At 46.7% G+C, this 24,081-nt stretch overlaps 1 protein-coding gene across 1 annotated transcript in view; it reads left to right on the top strand.

Moving 5' to 3' along the window:
• The window catches only part of Nfkb1 (nuclear factor kappa B subunit 1), an 89,864-nt gene extending 66,437 nt beyond the window's left edge, over positions 1-23,427 (top strand). The window contains exons 12-24 of the mRNA XM_051165985.1: positions 1,159-1,302; positions 2,898-2,987; positions 4,322-4,513; positions 5,483-5,624; positions 7,782-7,896; positions 13,164-13,365; positions 13,783-13,952; positions 14,225-14,327; positions 16,515-16,639; positions 17,357-17,423; positions 17,719-17,891; positions 18,640-18,817; positions 22,589-23,427. Of these exons, the coding sequence (XP_051021942.1) occupies positions 1,159-1,302; positions 2,898-2,987; positions 4,322-4,513; positions 5,483-5,624; positions 7,782-7,896; positions 13,164-13,365; positions 13,783-13,952; positions 14,225-14,327; positions 16,515-16,639; positions 17,357-17,423; positions 17,719-17,891; positions 18,640-18,817; positions 22,589-22,749 (1,862 nt within the window). The 3' untranslated portion in view covers positions 22,750-23,427. The remainder of the gene's footprint in view (positions 1-1,158; positions 1,303-2,897; positions 2,988-4,321; positions 4,514-5,482; positions 5,625-7,781; positions 7,897-13,163; positions 13,366-13,782; positions 13,953-14,224; positions 14,328-16,514; positions 16,640-17,356; positions 17,424-17,718; positions 17,892-18,639; positions 18,818-22,588) is intronic.
• Positions 23,428-24,081: the final 654 nt, after the last annotated feature.

Below are 24,081 nucleotides of genomic sequence, written 5' to 3'. Positions count from 1 at the left end.
GAGTGGGTGTCCATTGCCTCACGTCTGCTCTGCCTTCCTTAGAGCTTGATGCTAGATGCCCTATGTACCGCGACTGGTGGCGCTCCCTAAAATGCTGTCCTCTACACATCAGTCTCCAAGAGCGTCAGTAACTCTCCTCCAAGCAAGTCCCTTGGGCTCATATTCCTGAGCTACCCAATGCGAGTGATCGCCGTCTACCCTACTTCTCAAGAATTTCTTAGACTAACTTTTCACTTCAGTCAAAATATCTGCTTTTATTATCAAAAAGAAACCAACCCATGTTATTCCTTTGAGAAATCCCGACACACCATCCCAGAATAGCCCTGTCCTTCTAACATAGGGTCTTTAGCCTTTACAGAGGCTTGTCATACCAGGAATCTGCACCAATAAGCTTTCACATGCATCCATACCATCATAGTCCTTGCCACTAAATCTCTCTGCGCCTTGGAATTGAGGGTCCTCGACAGCAAAGATGCCATGGCATGCTTCTCTCATTGCCAGCACCTAGTTCAGTGTTATAAATGTTAACTGGCTGATTGTAGTTGTTTTAGGTGAGCAAAGCAACTGTTCAGAATGTTATCTGGGTGTGAGGGGTGCATGCCTCTAATCCTAGCACTCACGAGGCAGTAGGATCTGTGTGTGATCAAAGCCAGGCTGGTCTACACAGTGAGTTCCAGGCAGACAGGACTATATGGCGAGACCCTATCCCAAAATAAATAAATAAAAGTGCTTTTTAAAATATTGTGTCTGGCGGGCGTGGTGGCACATTGCCTATAATCTCAGCACTCAGGGAAGCAGAGGCAGGTGGATCACTGTGAGTTCTAGACCAGCCTGGTTTACAAAACGAGTCCAGGACAGCCAAGGCTACACAGAGAAACCCTGTCTCGAAAAAACAAAAACTGTGTGCCTTTGGGTTACCCAAATCTTCAGAAGCAGGCAGGTCTCTCTCACCACCTTGTTAACCCTGGGAACTCAGAAGATGTTGCCCAGTGAAGCTGGGTGTGTGCCCCACTGGGATAAATACCATGCTTCCTCCTTGGGCACCCTCTATTTCCCTTTAAGGCATTTAAAAATATCTTGAGAATCAATGGTCTCTCTGTGGCTGATGGTGGAACCCAATCAGTCTCTCCCCTTTGGTTTCCCTTCCCGTAAATACAGACAAAGAGGAAGTACAGAGGAAACGCCAGAAGCTCATGCCCAACTTCTCGGACAGTTTCGGTGGCGGCAGTGGAGCCGGAGCCGGTGGTGGAGGAATGTTCGGCAGTGGCGGTGGTGGAGGGAGTACCGGAAGTCCTGGCCCAGGTACAGAAAGATCTCTTCTGTCTAAAGCCTTTTCATGGTGATGGGCGGGGGGAGGGGGTGGGGGAGGGGGGACGGCAGTCTTCCTTTCCCGGGTTTCCTAGCATGTCTGCTGGTTGAGAAGCAGTGGCGTTACTAATTATGAGATTTCAAATTAATTGAAAATATCCTACAAACGTAAAGCTTTTTCAACGAACTGTGTCTTCACCTTGCAGTTTAGTCGCTCCTCCCCCGTGCAGTTTCACTTTTTGTGGTTTCGGTTGCCCGCGGTCAGCTTCAGTCTAAAAATATTACCATTGTCTTGACGGGGGGAACCACACACACAAAACTCTTTACAGTCTATTGTTACAACTGCCCTGTTACTGTGAGTTAGTGTTGCTCGCCTCCTGTCTTTTTATTGTGAACTTTACCCTGGCTCTGTATGAACTGCAGTTTCAGAGGTACGCTGGGGGTCTTGAACTGTATCTCTCAGGATATGTGGATAATCCCCAAAACTTTTAAGAAGAAAAGGTCATCTGAAGCATTTGTCCAGAAGATACCTTTCTCAATAATTTTTGAGTATTTCCCCCTTCCCTTTTTTTCCCCTTGAGGAGTAACTATTATATTATTCTGGGAAAACATTAAAACAAGTATTATACCTGATATGTGGTAGGTATGTATTATATACTGATACGCCATACCACAGATTACAGACACGACATTATTTTTTAAAATTTAAAAAAAAAAACTTGAGTCACAGAAAATTCTTCCGCTGAAGACTTCCCAGGGAAGCATGGTACATGGATGAACTACTTCTAATTTTGCCGTGCATATGTTACCGTATTTATGAGCTCCTGGGCACAGCTGTGATCCCCCTGCGTGGGTTTTCAACCATTTATGTGTGTTAGGTTTTTATTATCTTTGCACCATGATTGGGGATGAAGAGTGATGGCTGCTGCTTTTGCCTCAGGCGTTAGCTCAAGCATTTCCTCATAACAATACAGTTCTTATAGAAGCGTAATTAAGTGCCTAATGAGTCATACTTACAGCCTAACTGACTTGAATGCTGTTTCCTGTTTTTGGTATAATACGCTGTACTGAGCATGGCTTTCCTTTATTGCAGATAACTTGTACGTTTTTTAACGTGTACGTCAGAGGGTGTGCTGTTAAGTACTGGCTGCTCCTCTGAAGAACTTTATCAGTTGATTCTTCCACCAAAAAATAATGAAAATGAACTGAACGTGGTGGCCATTTTTCCACTAAGGCATCAGTATATTATTGTCCGTGGGCTTTACTCACCAGCAGTCCTTTTATTTAACTATTTTAATGTAGGTCTAAGTCTTGGTGTAACTACTTACCACTAGTTCCCCCACCCCCACCCCAACTCCCCACCCCCATCCCTCCCCCCGGGAGGAAAGGCACTCTCAGCAGTGACTCCTCCACACTGCCATTCCAGGCTGTGTTGCCGCAGTGGAATTCAGCTGTCAGTTTCCCACAGTGGATCCTGATAACTCTCGAGCGTAGGCCAGCACCACTGACACCAAGGCCTGCCCCCCTGTGTGTGTACCCACTCTGTTAAAAATCTCCCTGATGTTGTCTTTGTCTCATTGCTGGTTCAGGCTATGGCTTCTCGCACTATGGATTTCCCGCTTACAGCGGAATCACATTCCATCCTGGGGCCACTAAGTCCAATGCTGGGATCACTCACGGTAAGTCAGACCTGACCGCCAAGGAAGGAAAACCACACAGGCAGCAGGATCATCCTTAAAAGGGTTAGAAAATAGCTTTCCAGTAAGTTAATACTTTTGCGTTATGCTAGGAAAGCATAGGGAATATTTTTGACACTTATATATTTACTCGTTACACTGCATGAATGGAAGTTGGATAGAGACACAATGTAAAAAGATAGAGACTTGATTGACCCAAACAGAAAAGCATCACCTTTTCTGTCTGTCTTTTCACCTCAAGTACTATCATTTGAAGCCACACTTCACTTTGTAGGGTTGGCCTTTTCCACTCACCCTCTAAGTGCCTGCGGTTAGAGTCTGCTCCTTTTGTACGGAGGTATGGAATTTATCCTATAGTCTTTTCATATATGGAATTTGTCCTATAGTCTGTTCATATACACTGCCTGTTCATGCCAGCTGTATATGTCACTGCAGTCTTTGTGAAGAGTTCAGTTGACATTGTAGTTTATCCCCTAAAACAGAACTGTTGTTCCCGTTAACTTTGTGACCTCTGTGCAATGAGAATATTAGTCTCAACACTGTCCGGACAGAAATGAGGTTCAGAGACTTGGTTTACTTTCTGAAGATACAGTACCGGTGGTGGCAGAAATGGCTTTTGCACCAGGTCTGCCCAGGAGTTCACACCGTTCACACAACATGGTTCCAACAACAGCGTGGCCAGGCACAAAGCACTAGAGACCTCCCTGGCCAGACTGAATGAAAAGAGCTCTGCACAGCCTCCCTTAGGGAAAGAAACAACTGCTTTTAAGAACTTTACATTTTCAACTTCCAGCATGCAGAACTTTATTTCATTTTCCTCCTTCACAGATAAACAAAATGTGATGTGTGTATTGTCTTTGTTTGAGGGAGAGTATCACTGTGTACCCTTAGCCTTGGGGTGCTTCTCCTGCCTCTGCCCCCCAAGTGCAAGTGAGGACATTGTGGGTGGGAGTCACCACACCTGGCTACAAAATGAGATGTGAGTTTTTGGAAGACAGGCTTTAAAATATTTCCAAAACATTGTTGTGTTGGGGTACACGCCTTTAGTGTCAGCACTCGGGAGGCAGAGGCAGGCAGAGCTCTGTGAGTTCAAGGCCAACCAGAGCTGCAAAGCAAGACCCTATCTCCAAAAATAAATAGATAAATAAATCCAGAACATATTACTTATATTATAGACATTTATATTTTTCCATTTCCAGCAAACCTGCCTTCTTTTTTTTCTTTCTTTCTTTCTTTTCTGCTCTATGTTGAGACAGTGAATTGTAATTTGATTAATAGATTTTACTAAGAAAAAGATGTTTTTTAATTTATCCCAGGAACCATAAACACTGAATCAAAAAATGACCCTAAAGATTGTGGCAAGATTGACGACAGGGAGAATCTAAATCTCTCTGAGAAGGAAACAGAACAAGATGAAGAGCCTGGTGTGTCCGTGTCCAGCACCAAGACTGAAACAATTGCCCTGGCGTCCACTGAGGAAGACAAGGAACAGGGTGTTGGGTTTCAGGGTAGGTGAGCATGCCCACAAGGTTTCCACAGGCAGCTGGGGAGGGTGCAGGTCTAGGCACAGGTAGCTGTCTCCAGAAGACAAGTTTCCTTCTTGTTAAGCTAAAGGTGATGATGGGTCAGCAACTCATTGGAGTGTTCTGCAAGGCGCCATGTGCCTTCCAAGAGGCGTCTTGTCAGAGTTGCCACGTCCTTCACTTACCCTTCCCAGCAATCAGCTCAGCTGCCATATGAAAAAAGTCAGCCTGAAAACAGGACTTTTCTTTGTGTTCTCTTGCCCTCCTTGAAGAAGTGTAATTAAAAGAAAATCTTTCCGTTGATCAGGCCTCCGTAGCGGATGAGTCAGGGTTCTAGGCCAGTATCACCTGGAAAGAGGTAGTAACTACTTAGACACAGGCCATACATGGTTACCACTGTGTCTTATCCTTTTTTCTGTTTTTTTTTTAATACTTCTTTTGAGATGTACAGTGTATGTCTGTGGAGCCATATCAAAGCAAGCTAGATGTGCCCTTTCGTATTGAGGTCACAGTTGGCCATCCCTTGATGTTAAGAGAATAAATTTTCCAAAGCCAATGGGACTTTCTGAGATTATGTCTGGGGCCAGAGGGCATGTTTCTTCACTTTGACTCAGACAGGAGCTCTAAAGAGAATTCATTTATAAAATGATTGGTTATTTAAGATCATGGCAAAATCCAATTGCCGTGAGATTGATTACTCTCTTCATAGACACTGATTGTTCTCCTTAAAATAGCAGGTATTTCTAAATTGTTCCCCACGGCCCACGGACACTTTTAAATCAATCTCCTAGGCATATTATCTGTCAATGAGACAATGCCCAACTGTGCTTTTTCCAGTCAACACAATCCAGAAGCAAGGAAAGGGCGTTCTCAACTAAAATGGTGCTCAGTGCCACACGCATGCATAGGGCGAGCGAATGAGACTCAGCGGTGCTTGTGGCCGTTTTCTTGCAGATAACCTCTTTCTTGAGAAGGCCCTGCAGCTTGCCAAGCGGCATGCCAATGCCCTTTTCGACTACGCTGTGACCGGAGACGTGAAGATGCTGCTGGCCGTGCAGCGCCATCTCACTGCAGTGCAGGATGAGAATGGGGACAGGTGAGTCAAGTCAGGACCGCTGCACGGCAGGCAGGCAGGCAGGCGCTGTTCCAGCGCAGGGCAAAGCAAGGGCTGTGATCGGTGCACACTGGCTAGGCAGCGCACATTCTTGGGAGCTGTAGTTAAAAACGGTGCAGCTCTCATCTCGCAAGTCCTCAAGTATGGTGTCTCTCTATGCAGGAAGACTCGGATGTGTATGTGGCGTGTCCATTTTAAACCCTTGCTTTATGTATTCCAATCATAATTGAATTATTGACAGCCCTAGCAAGGTCCCTGAAGCGTCATTGTCGTAGAATACCCAAGAAAGCACCCGGTAAAGAGTAGCACTGGTACAGAAATAGCTGCTGCCTCCTTCCCTGTGGCCTCCATTTAAGGGTCACTAGTATGTGAGTGGATCTGGCTCTGCCTCAGCTCCAGGCCAGGCGGCGTAGGAGTGTGACATTCCAGATGCCACGCCGGCTGTCTATTCCTGAGATTCCGTTTGCAAAGCCACCTGGCTCCTTTCTAAAACAGTTCTTAGTCCTTTCATTGAGACTTCTGAAATGATCTAAAAGCCTGTAAAAATAACCAGTGACAGCAGACTTGGGGTTCAAGGGCTGTATCTAAATGATGCTAGGATGGCTTTCTGCAGACGCATTCTGGAGTGCTGAGTGTTAAGTCTCAGCTTCAAAACAAAAAGCTTTAGGAGGGTGCCGACCTCAGCAGTTTCATACAGAGACCTTTGTCCTCGTCACTTGCAGTTGTAACCAAGGATGTGGTATACCCACTAGCCTTGCCCTACCAACAGGAACCCAGACAGCCTTCTCCGTGTAAAGCCCTGAATAGCAGAAGGCATCTTTAGGGGGGAGCCATCCAAATAACCACAAAACAGGAGCTAACCAAGGCAGGACACTGGCACTTCAAGTGACATCTTTAAGAACTGGCTGGACTGGGGAGCTCAAAGAGAGGGCAAGCATGTTAGGAAGTGAGATGCTGCCGTCTGAAGGATTGTGGCAAGGGATGCCAGGCACATGCCATCCAGCAAGCGTGTGGAGAGGAGCGGAAGGATGTGTGTAAGGACCCTGGCTGCTCATGGGACAGCTGAGGCAGTGGCCTTCCCTGCCCAAGCAGGATACAAATATGTAGAATCTCCTCCAAGACTTAAACAAGCAGGCTCCCTTGTGAGGCCAGGGGGTGGGTGAGACCTGGGAGACACAGAGGAGCCCCTCAGGAGTGTGGACAAGGGAACACTCTGGCCTCTCATCTTCATTCAGCTTGTCGCAGTTGTCTTATAATCTGGACCCTGTGACCGTTAGTCATCATATTTCTATGATTTCTACAATAAAACAATCTAGACCCCTGGGGTATGGGGGGGGATCCCCACAAGGGTATGAGGAGCTGATGGGGAAGGGATGTGCTTCTCCTGTGAGATGCTGAGCTGCGCTTGGGAATTTTTAGGCAGCTTTGGAAGCACACCCTTTACTCGATGTATGAACATCGTGTCTCCATCACTTTTCAAATACCTTCTGCAAGCATTCCATCAAGAGCAACAGTGAAGCCCTGGGGTGTAGGCTGGGATGCTTCTCATCAAGGCATGCATGACTTACTAGGGGTTCATATTGCCCTAGGGCTGTGTAAGAAGCACACTGTGGTCTTACCCTGAGAAGTATTTCTAAATGAAAATTGTCAGGGCTAAATAACAAGACCTTGTTTAAAAATAAAAGCCACTTCCCATTGTTTTGGAGGAAGAGAGCTAGGCAACTGAGTTTGCTGGAGCTGTTCCTAAGCCTGGGCATGGACTTCTGTTTGCTGTCTGTACATCAGGGAGAGAGAGGGGAGAGCTGCCTGGAGCAGAGGCACAGAGGCAGAGCTGGCTTGGAGCTTAGGGCCATTTGTTCTCCAACCAGGGTAGGCGCCTTTATGCTTTATGTATCTGGTCAGATGTAAACACCCCCAGAGGCAGGCGGGTGCCATCAGTGAACCTGTGGGAGAAGAAGTCCTCCAGAGAAGCGTGTCACCTCAGATCAGTACGTTTGGCAGAATCAAAGCATGGTAGGGCCAAAGAAAGCTATGCCTAACAGCTGGATTCAGTCTTCAATTCTAATCATTGCTTGAAACTTTTTGTTACTGTCTTTTGTTAACCCCCTAGTTAATTATTGGGACTGTGTTTCATTCCAGTGTCTTACATTTAGCCATCATCCACCTTCATGCTCAGCTCGTGAGGGATCTGCTAGAAGTCACATCTGGTTTGATCTCTGATGACATCATCAACATGAGAAATGACCTGTATCAGGTAGGCAAAAATCTCTAGGCAGTCACTGAAGGAAAAGCACTACTCTATAATGTGTGTGTGTGTGTGTGTTGTTTGTCATAACAGGAAAAAGAAAAAGAAAACAAGCCCGTTTTGTATCTTAAAAGTGTCTTTAGTTGGGAATGTTATTTATAAGGAGACACTTTGGATCTTGGGTTTGATGTCAGTCACCCCACACTGAAACTCAGCGCCACTCTAGAAACAGCACTTTAAAGTCTAGGAGTCAGAACTGATACAGTTTTGAGGGGGAACCTAGGGGGAAAAGTCCCAGCTGTCAAGAAAATCAAGTTTGAAAAACCAGTCCTTTATAAGAATTTTGAGGTCTGGAGGAGCAGCCTGGACAACAGCGGGATCGAGCATGTGGCAAGCAGAGATTCTGAGGTCAGAGTGTGGCGAGGTGAAGGGCTGCAAGAACAGGAAGACCGATCTCAGTAAGGAAATCTTTAAGCACCAGTATTCCAATCCGGCTCAGGTCTGAGACGTTAGGAGGGCTGAAATCTCCAGTAGCCTTTAGGATAAAGCCAAAAATGAAAGTCCCCTGGCAGAAACAAGTCTGGGTACAGAGGCTGGCTGAGCCAAGATGGTGCCTGCTTTTGACGACTCCTCTGACTCCTCCCCTCTGCTCTCCTTTCATCCTCTCAGTCCGCATGCCACCCTACCCTTCCTTCCTCTCTCTGGATCTGCTGGCCTTGTTCTTGTTAGCTTGTCTGTGGCACTCACTCGACCACGGCCAGGATGGTGCTGGGACCTCTACTTCCGGCTCACGTTCCTCTTATTGCTAAACCGTGGCCAGCAGCCATGTATAATTTGTGCTTAGAAGAGACAACTGTTCAAGTTCTCATTTGGTTGTGTTGGTCTGTTGCTGTTGGTTTTGGGGTGGGGGGTGTTTTGTTTTTTGTTTAGGTGCTTGGAACTGTACCCAGAGCTGCACGCATACCCTTCTGCCAAATTACAATCACGTCACTCGTGTTTTTAAAACAAATTATTCTAATTGTTTTCACTTTTCTATGTCCCCGGCTCTGTCTCTGGCTGTCTCTTCCCCTCCCCGCCCCCACCCTGACCCCATGTGGCCCAGAATAACATTAAACTATCAGTGTCCTGTCTCTGCATCCTGAATGCTAGGACTGACAGGCATGTGCCGTGTTTTTTGGCATGTGGTCTCATTTCAAAAAATAAGTAAATAAAAACATGTTATTTTTTAAAAAATTGAAAAGAACTGGGGAGGTGGCTCGGTGGATGCAGTGTTTGTTGTGCAGATGTACAGACCAGTCCTCAGATCCCTAGAGCATCAGAGAGCCAGAGTCGGTGACACTGACCTGTCACCGTAGGAGGGGAGCCCCTGCCCCAAAACAAGGTGGAAGGCGAGGACCCGTTCCCACAGTTGTCCCATGACTTCTACATGCACACTGTGCACACATGTGCCTGTACCCACACACCTGAAAAAAAGGAAGGAGGGAGGGAGGAAGAAAGGAAGGAAGGAAGGAAGAAAGGAAGCAAAGAAGGAAGGATAGAAATTAAGTGCACGTACACTAAAACAAAAGATCTAAAAATTCATTTTATTTTAAAGAAAATCATTAAATTACTTCTTATTTTTTAATTCAGCATTCTAAAATTACTTTGAAAATTGTGAACTAGAGGCTGGGAGCAGATCACATATGTAAGGCTTTGGGGTTTGGTCCCCCCACACCAAAGAAAATGCCATCGCTGGCCTATGGCTCTGAGGAGGCTTTCGTCAGAGCAGTCTCTCCTCATAGAGGAGCACATGAGCAGCTGCTGTCCGCGCTGCATTCCACACTTCTCTGTGGGCAGTGTTTGGCATCCAGGGAAAGCCTGGGGCTTTCGCTGAATCATGAAATACCTCGGATAAAGCACTGTTTTACACATGCATGTCAAGATCGTCCTTCCTCAGGCTTTCGTGCCATCTTGGGGTATTGTTGGTATTTGGAAAGTCATTCCAAACTTTTAGGCAGGTTGCATGTTTAACTATCCTAAGAACAAGAATAAATGGAGGAAGAGGAAACTGTTGCTTCCCAGTCCTTTCATAGACTGCTTCCCTCGTCTTCCTGAGGCTGGATTCAGGAAGCCCTGCTGGCTGTCGGTGATAGGGTCTGCAGAAGCAGGCTCTCTGTCGTGTGAGAGCCAGCATTCTGGTCCATGCGCTTGAGCAGAGCCTCTCTAATTTGGAGCCCCTCAGGCCCCCCCACCCCACCCCTATTTTACTGCCCTTGGCACCACTTAGTTCCATGGCATGCCCTTGGCTTCTTGGCCTCAAGCACATACTAATAGGCAACTTTTTTTTTCCTGGTATTGGTTGGGTTTCATTGTTGGCTTTATGGAGTTGTTGTAGGGTTTTGTTTGTTTGTTTTGTTGTGTTGAGAGAGGGTCTTCCTGTGCTCCGGCTGGCCCGGAACTGCTGTGTACTCCAAGTTGTCATAGAGTTGACAATCCTCCTGTGTCTCCTTGGGTGCTGGGATTACAAATGTGTACCCCACATCCCAGACAGATAGCTTTTTTTAATTTTCGGTTTTTGTTTGTTTGCTTAGACAAGATCCTCTAATATAACCCAGACAAGACTGGAACTCACAGTCTAGTCCCCAAACCCACGGCAATCCTCCTGCCTCGGACTCCCCAAAGCTGTAACTTTGCTTTGGTGCACCATCACATATAACTTCATAGCTATTCTTGATGGGAAACTATATAGTTCTCTAAGTGATCTGGATTATTGGTAAATTATCTTAAACATTCTCCTTAAATAGCTGTCACTAATCATAGCGCATTACTGCGACCATCTGTCCTGCTCTAATCCCTGCCCACACCTGTTCTCTAGAGACGCATTCAGAAGAGCCCAAGGGTGGCACAGAAAGGAATTTTATGCCTTGATTCCTTAAGCTACATTCTCTTTTTGCATTCTTGCACTGTTTGACATGTGTTGTTCTATTTATGTAATTTCCCATAAAATATTATGGGGTGTTTTCCACGCACCCATTTTTGTTGTATGTTTTTATTTATTGCCCTATATTTTTATTTTTTGTAAATTCAATATAAACATAATTTTAAATAGCATAAAAGGATATAATTTTGGGAACTCAAACATTACCTTGCCTAGAATCTGACAGGTCCCTGTACCCAAACATAACTGTTTTGGGACGAGTAATTTCCAGGTGTTGGCAACATACATGTGTACTCAAATGACATGTATTCTTTAATATACTTACATACAGTCCACATTGTTTTATACATAATTTCCTGTCTTGCATTAGCCTTTTCCTTTCATTTTCAATTTAAAATAATTTATAGATTCATAGTTGTTGCAAAAATTAATCTGAGAGGGCCTGTATATTTCCTGAGAGTAGACTGGAAGTTCAGTTACTTAGTTTGCCCTGGCAGTTACGTTCTGCTTAACATGGTATTACAAGTGCAACACGTGCAATCTACAGAGCCTAATCAGATTTCACTAATTTTACATGCATGTATCCATCAATAGCTCTGTGGGTTTTTTTTCCCAAGACAAGCACGGTGGTATATGCTTGGGGTTCCTGTTCTTCAGAAGGCTGAGGCAGGAAGAGCCCTTGAACACAGATGTTGAAATTGCAGCCAACAAAGCAAGACTCTGTCTCTAAGATGAACGAACAAATAAATAGTCAGCTCTTGTACTTGTTTTTTTGTTGGTTGGTTGGTTGGTTGGTTTTTCACTATGGGTCTCTCTGTGTAGCCTTGGCTGTCCTGGACTCACTTTCTAGACCAGGCTGGCCTCGAACTCACAGCGATCCACCTGCCTCTGCCTCCCCAGTGCTGGGACTATAGGCATGCACGATCAAGTCTAGCCCAGTTCTTGTACTTGTAAATGTGAAAGTAGCATTATACCGTATCCCTGTCTGGGGTCTTTACAGTGTTTATCCATGCAGTTCCATGTACACACATCTGGTTTGCTGTCGTTGCTCTCAAAGAGAATACTGTAGTGCCCCAGCCAGCTGCTCACTTTCCACCTGGATACAGAGCACTGCAGTGAGCACCTGTACCATGTCCACCTATCTATCTGTGTCAGAAGTGGACTACTAGGACAGTTTGAGTACTAACCCCCCCCATAGATCCTAAGGGTTGCTTGAGCCCCCCACATTTTACAGTTGTTTAAGATATAATCCTAGTGGTTAAGATCCCTAAAATAGGCTGGGTGGCGGTGGCACACGCCTTTAATCCCAGCACTCGGGAGGCAGCGGCAGGTGGATCGCTGTAAGTTCAAGGCCAGCCTGGTCTACAAAGCGAGTCCAAGACAGCCAAGGCTACAGAGAGAAACCCTGTCTCGAAAAAAAAAAAAAAAAAAAACTCTAAAATATCTCCATGGCAACTTGGGTATTTGTGGCCCACCTGCCACTGCTTCTCCAGCAGGGACTATTCTCTGAATGGGCGGTCAGGCAAGTCCTCACGGCACAGGCTAGACTTTATTGTGAAGCTCCTACAGAACGGACTAGCTTGCACCAAAGGAAGGTATTACTGTCTATCAGTGATCTCAGTTCTCTGATGGGCACGTTCATGATTGGGTGAGCCTTGCTCATTTCTGAAAACAGTTTTCTATGCATCCCACTTTGGGTGCACGACTTCATGGTCACTGGAGTCAGAAAGACCTTTCAGTACCTATAGTGCACAGTAACTGGGATTGTTTTCTGCGTGAGATTTCTTAGGGAGACTGTCCGTATCGCCCTAACTGCACCAATGAGAATGCAGTAGCTTGATGACATTAGGGTGTAGCTTGTAATAATGGACCTCTGGAAGCTAGCTGGCAGCAGCGTGTTCTGGTTTAACGTGTATGTATGTATGTCTGTGTGTGTGTGTGTGTGTGTGTGTGTGTGTGTATGCGCATGCCTTTGTAGAAGAATGTTGATTGCTTTCTTTTAATTCTCTATTTACATTTCTTTGTTAAAACCATGACATTGGTTGGATTTACTACTGTACAGAATTACCAGCTATAGATAGATTCCTATCAAAAACTCAACAAAAAAAAAAAAAAAACTAAATTTGCTTCTAGGTGAGTTAAAATATCAACAGTTGAACTGTGACAAAAGCAGAACTACTAAGTGTTTGCAGTGTACCTTGTAACCCTGACTGCTGAATGGGCCCTTCAGCCTACCACGGGAACCGGAAAGCTCCTTGACAAGTGGCAGGAGTGGCTCCACACTGCAGCGGTAGCTCTGGAGCCAGGGGCTGCAGATCTTCACAACCACCCAATGACTCTCTGGCCCTTCTCTGCCTAGACACCTTTGCACTTGGCTGTAATCACCAAGCAGGAAGACGTGGTGGAGGACTTGCTGAGGGTTGGGGCTGACCTGAGCCTTCTGGACCGCTGGGGTAACTCTGCCCTGCACCTCGCCGCCAAAGAAGGGCACGCGAAAATCCTCAGTGTCCTCCTCAAGAGCAGAAAAGCAGCCTTCCTCATTGACCACCCCAACGGGGAAGGTAAGGGGCAGTCGCATTGCTGTGTAAGCTTCCCCACCTAGCTTCTGCATAATTACTCGGCACTTGACCTTCACCCACAAACGTTCTCCTTGGCCAGCTGGAGTTCATCATATCTTGTGGTTATTTCTGCTATTTGCCACAGCAAAGCCCTTTGAAGATGATTTGGGAGAGTCACTTAGTAAGTGGAAAAGCAGGCCCAAGCAAACACTGGTCTTGTACAAAGCATCATTTGTGTGGAGGATGTTTATTTAGTAGCTTGGTGTGTCCTGTGAGCATAATAGGAGCTTGTGGCATCTAAAAGCAGAACAGTGGACCTTCTGAGCCTTTGAAGCATGCTCGGAACAGAAGCCGGAAGTGCTGCAACCTGGTGGTGTCCCCCTTTTCCCACAGTCCATCTGTGTCTCTGCTTGGCCTTAGGTCTAAATGCCATTCACATAGCTGTGATGAGCAATAGCCTGCCTTGTTTGCTGCTGCTTGTCGCTGCTGGGGCGGAAGTCAACGCGCAGGAACAGAAATCTGGGCGCACGGCACTGCACCTGGCTGTGGAGTATGACAACATCTCGCTGGCCGGCTGCCTGCTTCTGGAGGTAAAGAACACACTTGTGATCTCAAACCAAATCCCCAAGGGACTCTTAGGGAAGTCTTTTCAAAGAGTGACGCCAGGACCAGCTGCACTGTCAGTATTCAGCTCTGCTCAGCATCCGTGCAGGAGTTTAGAGAGGCCACTTCCTGCATCCCCAGCGCCAGCCCAGCAAAGCAGTTGGGCAAATGATATATCCCAGAGGGTCAGTGGAGCTGGTGAGATAGACAAGGGGAGAAGAGAGCCTTCTGCTAACGCTGTCTTTGTGGGCGGGTTTAGGGTGATGCTCACGTGGACAGTACCACCTATGATGGCACTACGCCGCTACATATAGCCGCTGGAAGAGGGTCCACCAGGCTGGCAGCCCTTCTCAAAGCAGCAGGTAAGATGGCCTGCCGGTCACTGATGGACACTAACATCAGCAGTGTAAATTCTGCCTGAGAGTGCAACGCTCCCTTTTAAAGCTGCGGTTCTGCTCTTGGACAGTGTGGATAAATGGAAACTATGTGGCCGGTCACACCTCTGCTACAGCAAAGGCTGTGTGGGCTGATGGTCCTGGGCTTACCTGATGGTCATGTCAGTTTCCACCCTGTGATTCGTGTGTCTGTGTTGCATTTGGGCTGTTCACGCTGACTCGGTGACTATAAAAATCTTGTGCTCTATCAGCCTCTGGTCATGTTACAAGTCCCCCCTGAAGAAAATATTTAAAGACTTCCTTCTGCAACTGAAGTCCCTGAGAAGCTGAAGACATAGGAAAAACAAATGAGCCATGTCCTGGTATTATCGTGCATGGGCACTAAAGCTTCCTGACATTCACTGTCTTTCCTACGTTCCAGGCACGGTGCTGACATCCCACATTTAATGCTCAGTAACTCTTTGAGATAAGTCCTGCTGACATGAAACCCACTTTAGCACCAAGAAGACAGACTAGAAAGAAAATCAGGCCCCAGTCCAGTGTCCTGGAGAGCCATGAGTCGCGCCGCCCGCAGCCTGAAGCTGCACACTGGTGTCCTCTGCAGGGTTCCTCTCGGCTCTGATTGGACTTGCCGGCTTCTGCTCAGCTCTCCAGTCCTTTAACGCATAGGGAAATATTTCCCGTTCACCCCGTGCCTCCAGCACCTGGTGCGTTTAGTTGTGCTAACTCACGGTTGGTGACATTGGCACTCCCAGCCTGTTGCGACACACCTGGTTTACTTCAAAGGTCATTGTAGAAAGAGTTGTGGAAGGCACATCCTTCATAGATTCAAGAGACCTGGATTATAGATGAAGCGCCATGGTGAAGGTAGAGCACACAGAAAAGCAAGCAGTAGCCTTTGTGGCCTCCTTAGTCTGCCCAAGAGGCCCCAGTTGGATGGCTGAGAGTCATTTCAGAAGTCACTGATTATATTGAAAAAAGAAAATTGTTGTTTCTTCACCATACATAGTGATGTGTACCACGAATCTCAACACTCAGGAGGCTGAGGCAGGAGAATTGCCACAAGCTTGGGTCACCTTGGTCTGTATAGCTCCAGGCCAACCAAAGGCACATAGTGAGATACTGTCCCAACAGTAAATACAGAAATAGAAATGTAAAAGCTTTTATTTGAATTTGCCATGAAAATAGAGCAGATAATTGCTTATGTTAAAAAAGAAAACCAGACAAAAAGCCTAGCCCTGACTCCCTCAGAGTCATGAAGGGATGTATGGAGCTCTCAGGTCTTCACACCCAGTCCTCTGTTGCGCTCCGGGCCCTGTTACTGCTGCTTACATTATAAAAGAGCAGGCCAGGCTACAGAGGGTGGCAAGATGGCACAGTGTTGGCCCAAGTCAGATGTCCTGCCAACAGAACGGAAACAAATTCTTCATCCCAAAGGGCTGCTCTCATCCTGCCACTGTTCACTAGGCACCGAACTGGGCACCCATAGAATAGCCAGGAAGGCCCTAAGAGGTAACTCACACTAACATTTGAATTGCTTTTTCTGTTTTCTGGCTGGAAGTTGAAGAACAGGCTAGATTCCCAAGATTTGTTAGCACATTCCCCACCCCACCCTCCCATAAAAGCATATCCTATTTAGCACAGGGTTCTTTTGGTGTTTATTTCCCTGAAAGTGTGGAACTCAGTGGTAGAACTGACCAAGCAGATCTGCTGTTTTGAGCAAGCAAGAGAAGGTGCAAAATGCACACTGGCAGATGTAAGTTTGAAGAGTCAGGATGTTGCCCTTGTGAGTGCATCCCTATAAATTGCCACCCACTAGTCCTTAGATTAAAGTGCATCGTCCAATTAAAAACATCTTGCAGGGTTGCAAGTCAGAATATTTGAAGTCTTTTGTGTGTGTGTGTGTGTGTGTGTGTGTGTGTGATAGTGTCCTTGGCTATAGAGGTCTCCCTATGGTACATTTTCAGTAAAAGTAAATTAAATTTTTAAAAGTTGTTTTAAATTTTTACCTAAAAATGAAGTTATCCTGTAGTTGCCTCTATGAGGTAGAGGTAAATTGTCCTTAGAAATGTGACCCCTGTATGCAGTTGGGAGTTGACAAGCATTGCCTTTTACATAACACTGTATTGCCTGCCCCCCCCCCCCCCCCCGTAGGAGCGGACCCCCTGGTGGAGAACTTTGAGCCTCTCTACGACCCGGACGACTCTTGGGAGAAGACTGGAGAAGATGAGGGTGTGGTGCCAGGCACCACACCCCTGGACATGGCTGCCAACTGGCAGGTGAGCCCTGCCCAGCCCGTCTCATGGGTATTGTGCGGGGAGCCAGTGGCTTAGGAATGTAAAAACAGATGGTCTTTTTGGCACTCTCTTCCCTCGAGAACATGCCTTTGTTTTTATGAAGTGTGCTGATGAAGAGGCACATTTATCTTGAAGTGCCTATCCATGAAAGATCTAGGTCAGCTGAGCCTGCATGTGCAACTGTTTGCTTAATCAGATCAGAGTTGAGATGCGAGGGGTAACAAAAGCACAAAACTCACGGAAGAGTTACTGCTCCTGAGCATATGACCAGAGGCCTCGCCATCTCAGTCAGAAGCCAGTTTCCTCAGAACTTGGGTGAAGGGTTTCCAAACATAAAAATAAACTAGGAATTCTCTTGTGGATCTCCACAAGCATTTTTTTTTTTAAACCTTCCTTAAAACTCACCGGAGCTTAGACTTAAAGGAGAAAGCAGTCCCTAACATTTGGGTCAAGAGAAAAGAGCCAGATGGCAAAGTAGGCAGTGTGCAGGTCTGAGGCAGTCAGGTGGGTAAGAATGAACGTAGCTCCTCCTGGGAGCCTGTGTGCTGGCCTGGGTGTCCTGCAGAGACCTGACCCACTGCAGTGACTCCTGTGTGCCATCAGCAGAGACACTTCAGAGAACACCAGGAAAACATCTATAGTTATGAATTTTAAAAAATCATTTCTGTGAGTATTTTCTCATGTGTTTCTGTCCAACAGGTATTTGATATACTGAATGGGAAACCGTATGAGCCAGTGTTCCCATCTGATGACATCCTACCACAAGGTGAGTTGTAGCCGAGTAGCTCCTCCCAGCCAGTGTTGCCCCACACTCTGGTTTATGGGAGGAAAGAAAAAAGCAGCCTGGCCCAGGGTGTGTGAGAGGCCCGTTCTTATTGCAGAATCAAAGAGCCAGGAGGGAGCAAAGGGCAAAGCTTGGTCCTGAGCTGGTGTGAGCACAGGCTGCCGCCGCTGCTCAGCTGAGGCTAGGGACTGTCTGCATGCCATCAGAAGCTGGGCGATGACGTGTCCTCTCAGATGGCCTGTCCCTGGAAGGTTGAAACACTCTGCCTCTTCCTCAGGAGACATGAAGCAGCTGACAGAAGAGACGAGACTGCAGCTTTACAAGCTGCTGGAAATCCCTGATCCGGACAAAAACTGGGCCACGCTGGCGCAGAAGTTAGGTCTGGGCATACTGAATAATGCTTTCCGGCTGAGTCCTGCTCCTTCTAAAACTCTTATGGACAACTATGAGGTAACGAGCCACCTTGCCATTTGTGGTTGTATATGTAACTATTGTAGTTGTCTGTGTTAAGACCACTGACCAGCGCCGTCCCCTCCCCTATGTAGTAATTTTGGAGAAGGAAAGCAGCCATTGCCTGGGGCATGGGAAGGCACAGGAACCCAGGCCAGCATGAAGCCTGCCTTCCTGAGGAGAAGCCCTACCTGCCTCTAGACATTCCCTGTTTTAAAGTCTCAGAGCCTTCCTGAGAAAAATGCTCCTGCCCGCACAACAGGGATCCCTGTAAGCTACGATCCGTGTGCACATCCCATTTCTAAAAGGGTGACCCAGGGCCACGGGTGCATTGTTCTGTGAGGTGACTCCTCTCGGAGCACCAAAATGTAGAAAAACATGGGTGAGATCATTCTGCACGAGGCTGTCACTGTTAGCTGCTGTCTTCCGTGGACTTCTGAGCATAGATGTCACTGTAGGCGGTCTCCCGCCTTGGTGAACTCACAAGCTTTTTCTTCTCCCTTCCCCTCATTTTTCCTTCTCTCCTTTTTTTTTTTTTTTTTTTTTTTTTTCCCCCTCCCTCTCCCTCCTCTTCTCCATTTCCTTTATCTTCCCCATCTCCATCTCACCTGTGATCTCCTCTTCCTGCGATCCCTACCCCTACCCCCGGCTCTCTGGGGCAGACCCAGGGAGGAAGGGATGGATGTTGGTGTCTGCAGCCTGCAAGGTGGGCTGGAACCCACGCACATACTCTCCATTTTCCTCCCAGGTCTCTGGGGGCACCATCAAAGAGCTGATGGAGGCCTTGCGACAGATGGGCTACACAGAGGCCATTGAAGTAATCCAGGCAGCCTTCTGCACCCCGGAAACCACAGCCTCCAGCCCCGTGACCACTGCTCAGGCCCATTTGCTGCCTCTCTCATCTTCCTCCACAAGGCAGCACATAGGTAAAGAGGCTGAGAGATTTCCTTTTGCTCTTGGCAAGGGTCTTCGTGCTCTGTGACATGGCACTACAGTTCTTTTTCCTGGACATATCTTCCTATGTGGCATGGCACCCACTCCCACCATACTCCCATACACATGACAGTTCCCACAGAGACTCACATTGGCATATGGGTCACTTAGATTCACAGTAAACACTGGATATGGGGGGGGGGGGTGGTTAAAGAAACACTATTTCTCAGATTTGTTCAATGTAAAGATGGAGTTCTTGCCCTGGGTTCACAAGGCAAGGGCGCAGACGATAGGCATGCTGTTAGAGCCTTCCTTCCACGGCACCCGTCCTCAGGTCCTCCCCTTCCTCCCACCAGCGAGCCCCTTCCTTCAGTTCCCGTCCCTGCTCATGGTCCTGACTTGTCTTCCCACAGTAGCAGTTCCACCTGTCACCACCCCCAAAACACACATTTGTTGTAGGAAAGGATCTTGGTGCAGACAATGAACTTTTGTTATTCTACTTGGTTTAAACCATCTCATGCTTCCTCTAAACCTCAGCACCCCTTTCTTCTTGCTCATCTTGTACCATAGCCATAAAAGTCCAGCGAAACCAGGCACAGCCAGCAGCCTCCCATCTTTGTAGCAGTGCCCGTGTGGGAGGTCTGCCATCTGCGCTCACTGGGTTGCAGTCTTCCCCTGGGCGCCTCTCTTTTACCTTCAGCAAGTCCTGCTTACCTGACTCTTGCCTCTTTGTCCTGTACGATCTGATCCGTTCCTTCCCCACCCTCTGGGGGTAACCCAGTCATCAGGCTTTAAAATCAGAAATGTAGAGAAAAAGAAAACATCACTTCCTTCTTACACCCTGTTAGCTTCTCAGAAGAACATTTCACGTTGCCGCCCACTGCTCACCCCTGTCCGTTTCCTGACCCCTTGCACCTAGCTCTGTCCCCACCGCTCCTAGGTCCTCTGTCCCCACATGTTGCCAGATTGGCCAACATCCTGCTCATCTTGTTGATGGGTTGGCCATGGCTGACAGCCCCTTGCTCATTAGTGTCCACTCAGGGCTCTGTCACAGCACACTGCTTTGCTTCCTCTTCCTCACTCTTTTCTGTGGGCAGGCCCAAGCCTCAGCTTTGTTCTTTACAGAGAAGTTTGTGTATTTATGTATGTGGGAGGCTCGTATGTTCATGTGTGTGTGCACTGGTTTCCTTGTGGCATTTCTGTACATACTCCTCACCACCACCTCTTCCCCCGCCCCCCACCCCCGTCTCCCAGCTCTGCCCCCACCCCGTGCCCTCACTTGCACCCGTCCTCTCATGTCCTGCTTCCACTTTCACATGTGTTCTATTACCCTCCCTACCCTTTTACTTCCTTTTAAAGCCTCATTCTCCACCCACACACCTCAAAGGCCCCTTTCTTAGTTTCCTGGCCTCTACCCACACTCACCTAAATATGCATATGTGACTGTTGGGAGCTGGGATCCACACATGAGAGAGAGCATGCGCTATTTATCTCTCTAGGTTACCTTGATTAGTGTTTCCCAGTTCCATCCGTTTCCCTGAAAATTACATCTTTCTTTAAGGCCAAATAAGTTTTCATCATCTGCAGAACTCTTTGCTCTTACACAAACTCACACTGGCCACATCTGTCAGAAGTGTAACCATCTCCAGCCTAAGACAACACTCAGAACATTCTCTGACACTCAACCCAGCAGGTTTCCTTCTCTTCGCAGCAGCTGTGCACGCAGGCCAGCCCATCCTCACTTCCTGCCTGAACTCCAACAGTGGCTTCCCAGCCAGACTCTTTGTTTCTTTGCTGAGCCCTCTATCTGTCCTCTGCACCACGGTGATGTGACATGATAGGGCTCCTATTATAATTAAAAAGTAAATACTTAGCAGCTAGGAAGAGGGCAAGTGTGAGAACCTAACTTTGTCTCTCATGTATCTTGGGGAAAGCCATGTAGGGTGACAGATATAATTCCAGCAGCCCAAGCATGGAGGAAGAAGGGAAACCAAGAGGGATGGACTCATGGGACTTGTTGACCAGTCTGAAAACATAAGATGGAGAATAATGAAGGAAGTCCCCAATGTCAACCTCCACACGTGTGCACATGTGCACACACCCCACAAACACAAAGTGACCATCTTACAAGGAGGAAAGATTTGGTGTGGATTACAGCTTATAGGTTCCATGGTCCATTGCCTTCAGGGTATGGCAACGCCCTTCATGGAGAAGAAGCACATGGTGGAGGAATCCTGCTCACCTCATGGTGCTGGAAATTACATAGAGATGAGGAGGAGCCAGACTCCCAGTGTTGCTTTTAAGGCCACACGCCCAATGGCCTAACTTCCTTCTTTGAGGCTCTACCTTCAAAGAGTTGTACTGCCTCCAAATAATGTTGCAGGCTGGAAACCAGACCTTTACTTAACACTCAGCCTTAAGAGGACATTTTGAGATCCAAGCCACTAATAAGCATTAAGCCTTTAAAGTACTCTGCAGTCCCTGTTACACAATAGAGAGCCAAGAAAGACTGTTGATCGGGTGAGTTAGCAGCAGGACAGCGCCGAGGTACTGTCCCTGAGTCTCATGTTCTCACATTGAGAGTCAATGATGAGACTCAACCATTTTGCTTAGTAAGTGTTAGGCTTCTGTTTCCTTAGTCATTCTATTAAAAAAAAAAAAATCAGCGGCTCAGGTCAGATTCTCCAGCAGTGCTTTTCAGTAAATAAAATTTAACTTACACTTTTAGTATAGACACATTTTTTTTAATGTCCTCATTTTCTTATACCAAAAGAAAATGTTTAGGCAATATGCATTATTTAATAGTTCATACAGCCCAGAGAGCCCACAGTTTTAGTTCCTACTTCTGCTATGAATTTATTTTGTCTTGTGTTCAGCTGTTCTCCAAGCTATAAGAGGAGTAATAGAATAGTTAGAAAAACATGCCTCATTCCTAAGGGGAAAACACGGATATTCTGAAGCAAGAGAATTCAGACAGGGTTCTGAAAAACAGAAGGTGGGGTTTTAAAAGCAGGATGTGCTCTTGGACAGCGCCAATAATGCAGCAGTTTTTAATGCTGTTTGCTATCTCCTGCCCTTCCCAGCACTGCAAGCAGCGCTGATGCGTGTGGGTGGCGAGGTGGGATGTGGGAGCCAGCAAGCACAGCCCTCCCCTACAGTGGTCCGCAGCAGAGCCGGGAGGGGAGCCCATTGCTGTCAGGTGTTCTAGTTTTCTCATGGTGCCGTGACAAAGCTCTCTGACCAGAAGCGACTTGAGGAAGAAAGGCTTTATTTCAGCCTCCAGATTACTATCAGTCATTGAAGGAAGACGGGGCAGGAAGTCAGGGAAGAATCGGAATCAAAAGCTGTTGACAACTACTGCTTGCTGCCTCACAAGCTCACGCTTATTTAGCTCTCACACAGTGCAGGACTCTCTCAGGAGTGTGCTGTCTGTAGGAAGTGATGTTGTCTGTAGGAGATGATGTTGTCTGTAGGAAGTGATGACGTCTGTAGGAAGTGATGTCATCTGTAGGAAGTGATGACGTCTGTAGGAAGTGATGATGTCTGTAGAAAGTGATGTCGTCTGTAGGAAGTGATGTCATCTGTAGCAGGCTGGGTCCTCCTACATCAGTTAACTTGTCAAGACAATGCTCCCTCAGATACACACACAGAAAGACCCCCTTCTCAGGTGGTTCTATGTGAGGTTGACAGTTGGCGATAACTAGGGCAGCAGGGCCTTGCCTTGGTCTAGCCGAGTCCCTGATAAACGTGTGCTTTCTCCACAGATGAGCTTCGGGACAGCGACAGTGTCTGTGACAGTGGTGTGGAGACTTCCTTCCGCAAACTCAGCTTCACAGAGTCTTTGACTGGAGATGGCTCACTGCTATCTCTGAACAAACTGCCCCACAGTTATGGACAGGAAGGACCTATAGAAGGCAAGATTTAGCCTGCTGCCAGTTTCCCACACCATGCAAACCAAAGCCCTGAAATTCCATTGCATCATTCCAAAGGAGGAAAACAAAGTACGTCCAAAAGTCCTGGAGGATCACCGGCCTGCTGGGTCATTCCTGGTGGCGGTCAAGGCCTTCTGAATTTGGCTTCCTTTCTTGGGTCTGAAATGAGTTTTAGGGTCACATAAAGATGGTGTCCAGCAGCCACAGCACTGGGCTGCGTTGGAGTGTGGCTTGGGGTATGGTGGCTTGAGCTTGTCCAGATGCTGCTGGATTACACTTGCTTTGTGTTGTTGCTGCTGTCCCTCTGCTGGGTCCCTGCTGTCATTCAAAGGTGTCCCCACCTGGTGTTCTTTCTAGCCATTTAAAGTACAGTTGTGCGTTCAAATTAAGATTATGAAAACAGATATTTTTAAATGAGTAACTTGATGCACAATAAAAAAAATACTGCTTTTTCTACTGTGGTTTATCCGTGACTTTAAAAAAGAAAACATGAACTTAACAATATTTAAAATATGCTATAATCAGTGCTGAAAATAGTATTTTCCCCCTTTTATGCATTTTACTATTGTAAATATGTTTTCTAAATCAAATACTTTAAAAGAAAAAAATGTTGGATTTATAAATGCTATTTTTTATTTTACTTTTATAATAAAAGGACAAGCACATTGTGAACTCATCTTGTCTAATCTCTGCCAATACTTTTTCAGGAGTCCCTGTAACTGGGATCCGTGCATGTTCTCCTTTAGATGCCTCTCTTTAAAGCTAGAAATGCTCAAAAGACAAATATGGAAAGAAAAGTGTCCTGACTCAAGACTGAAGTTGGGTTTAGCCAATTCTGGCCCAGGCCATTTCATCTGGACACGTGGCAGATGTGTGAACATTTTCCATTCCATACATTGTTCCTCTCCAGTGTATTCTTTCGTCTCTATGATGTATAACATATTGAACCTTCAGCATATCGACTTCTCGGTATGGCATGGCCACTGAATTCGTGAACACACGGTAACCAGGGATGACTACATAAAACCTGTACAAGATGTAGCTCTTCAAGGTTTATGGGGAGAGACTCATGAGCCACACACACACATGCATGCACACGCAATGCATGCACACACACCAGCAGGGCATTACTTCTTGTTAGGGAAGTGAGGGGTCATTTCTTCAATGGCATGGACACATAGGGGCTACAGCAGGAGTAGGAAAATGAGGACCATGTGCATATGGTCACAATACATTGTACACATGTTTGAGATTGTAAGACAATATGATTTTAGGACTAAAAACTAAATTTCAGCACACACAAAAGGCCTTCCAGTGCGAAGTTT

The sequence above is a fragment of the Acomys russatus genome, chromosome 23 (assembly GCF_903995435.1).
Source record: "Acomys russatus chromosome 23, mAcoRus1.1, whole genome shotgun sequence".
NCBI classification, from domain to species: domain Eukaryota; kingdom Metazoa; phylum Chordata; class Mammalia; order Rodentia; family Muridae; genus Acomys; species Acomys russatus.
The sequence above is the reverse complement of the archived record's forward strand: the minus strand, read 5'-3'. Positions and strand labels throughout refer to the sequence as shown.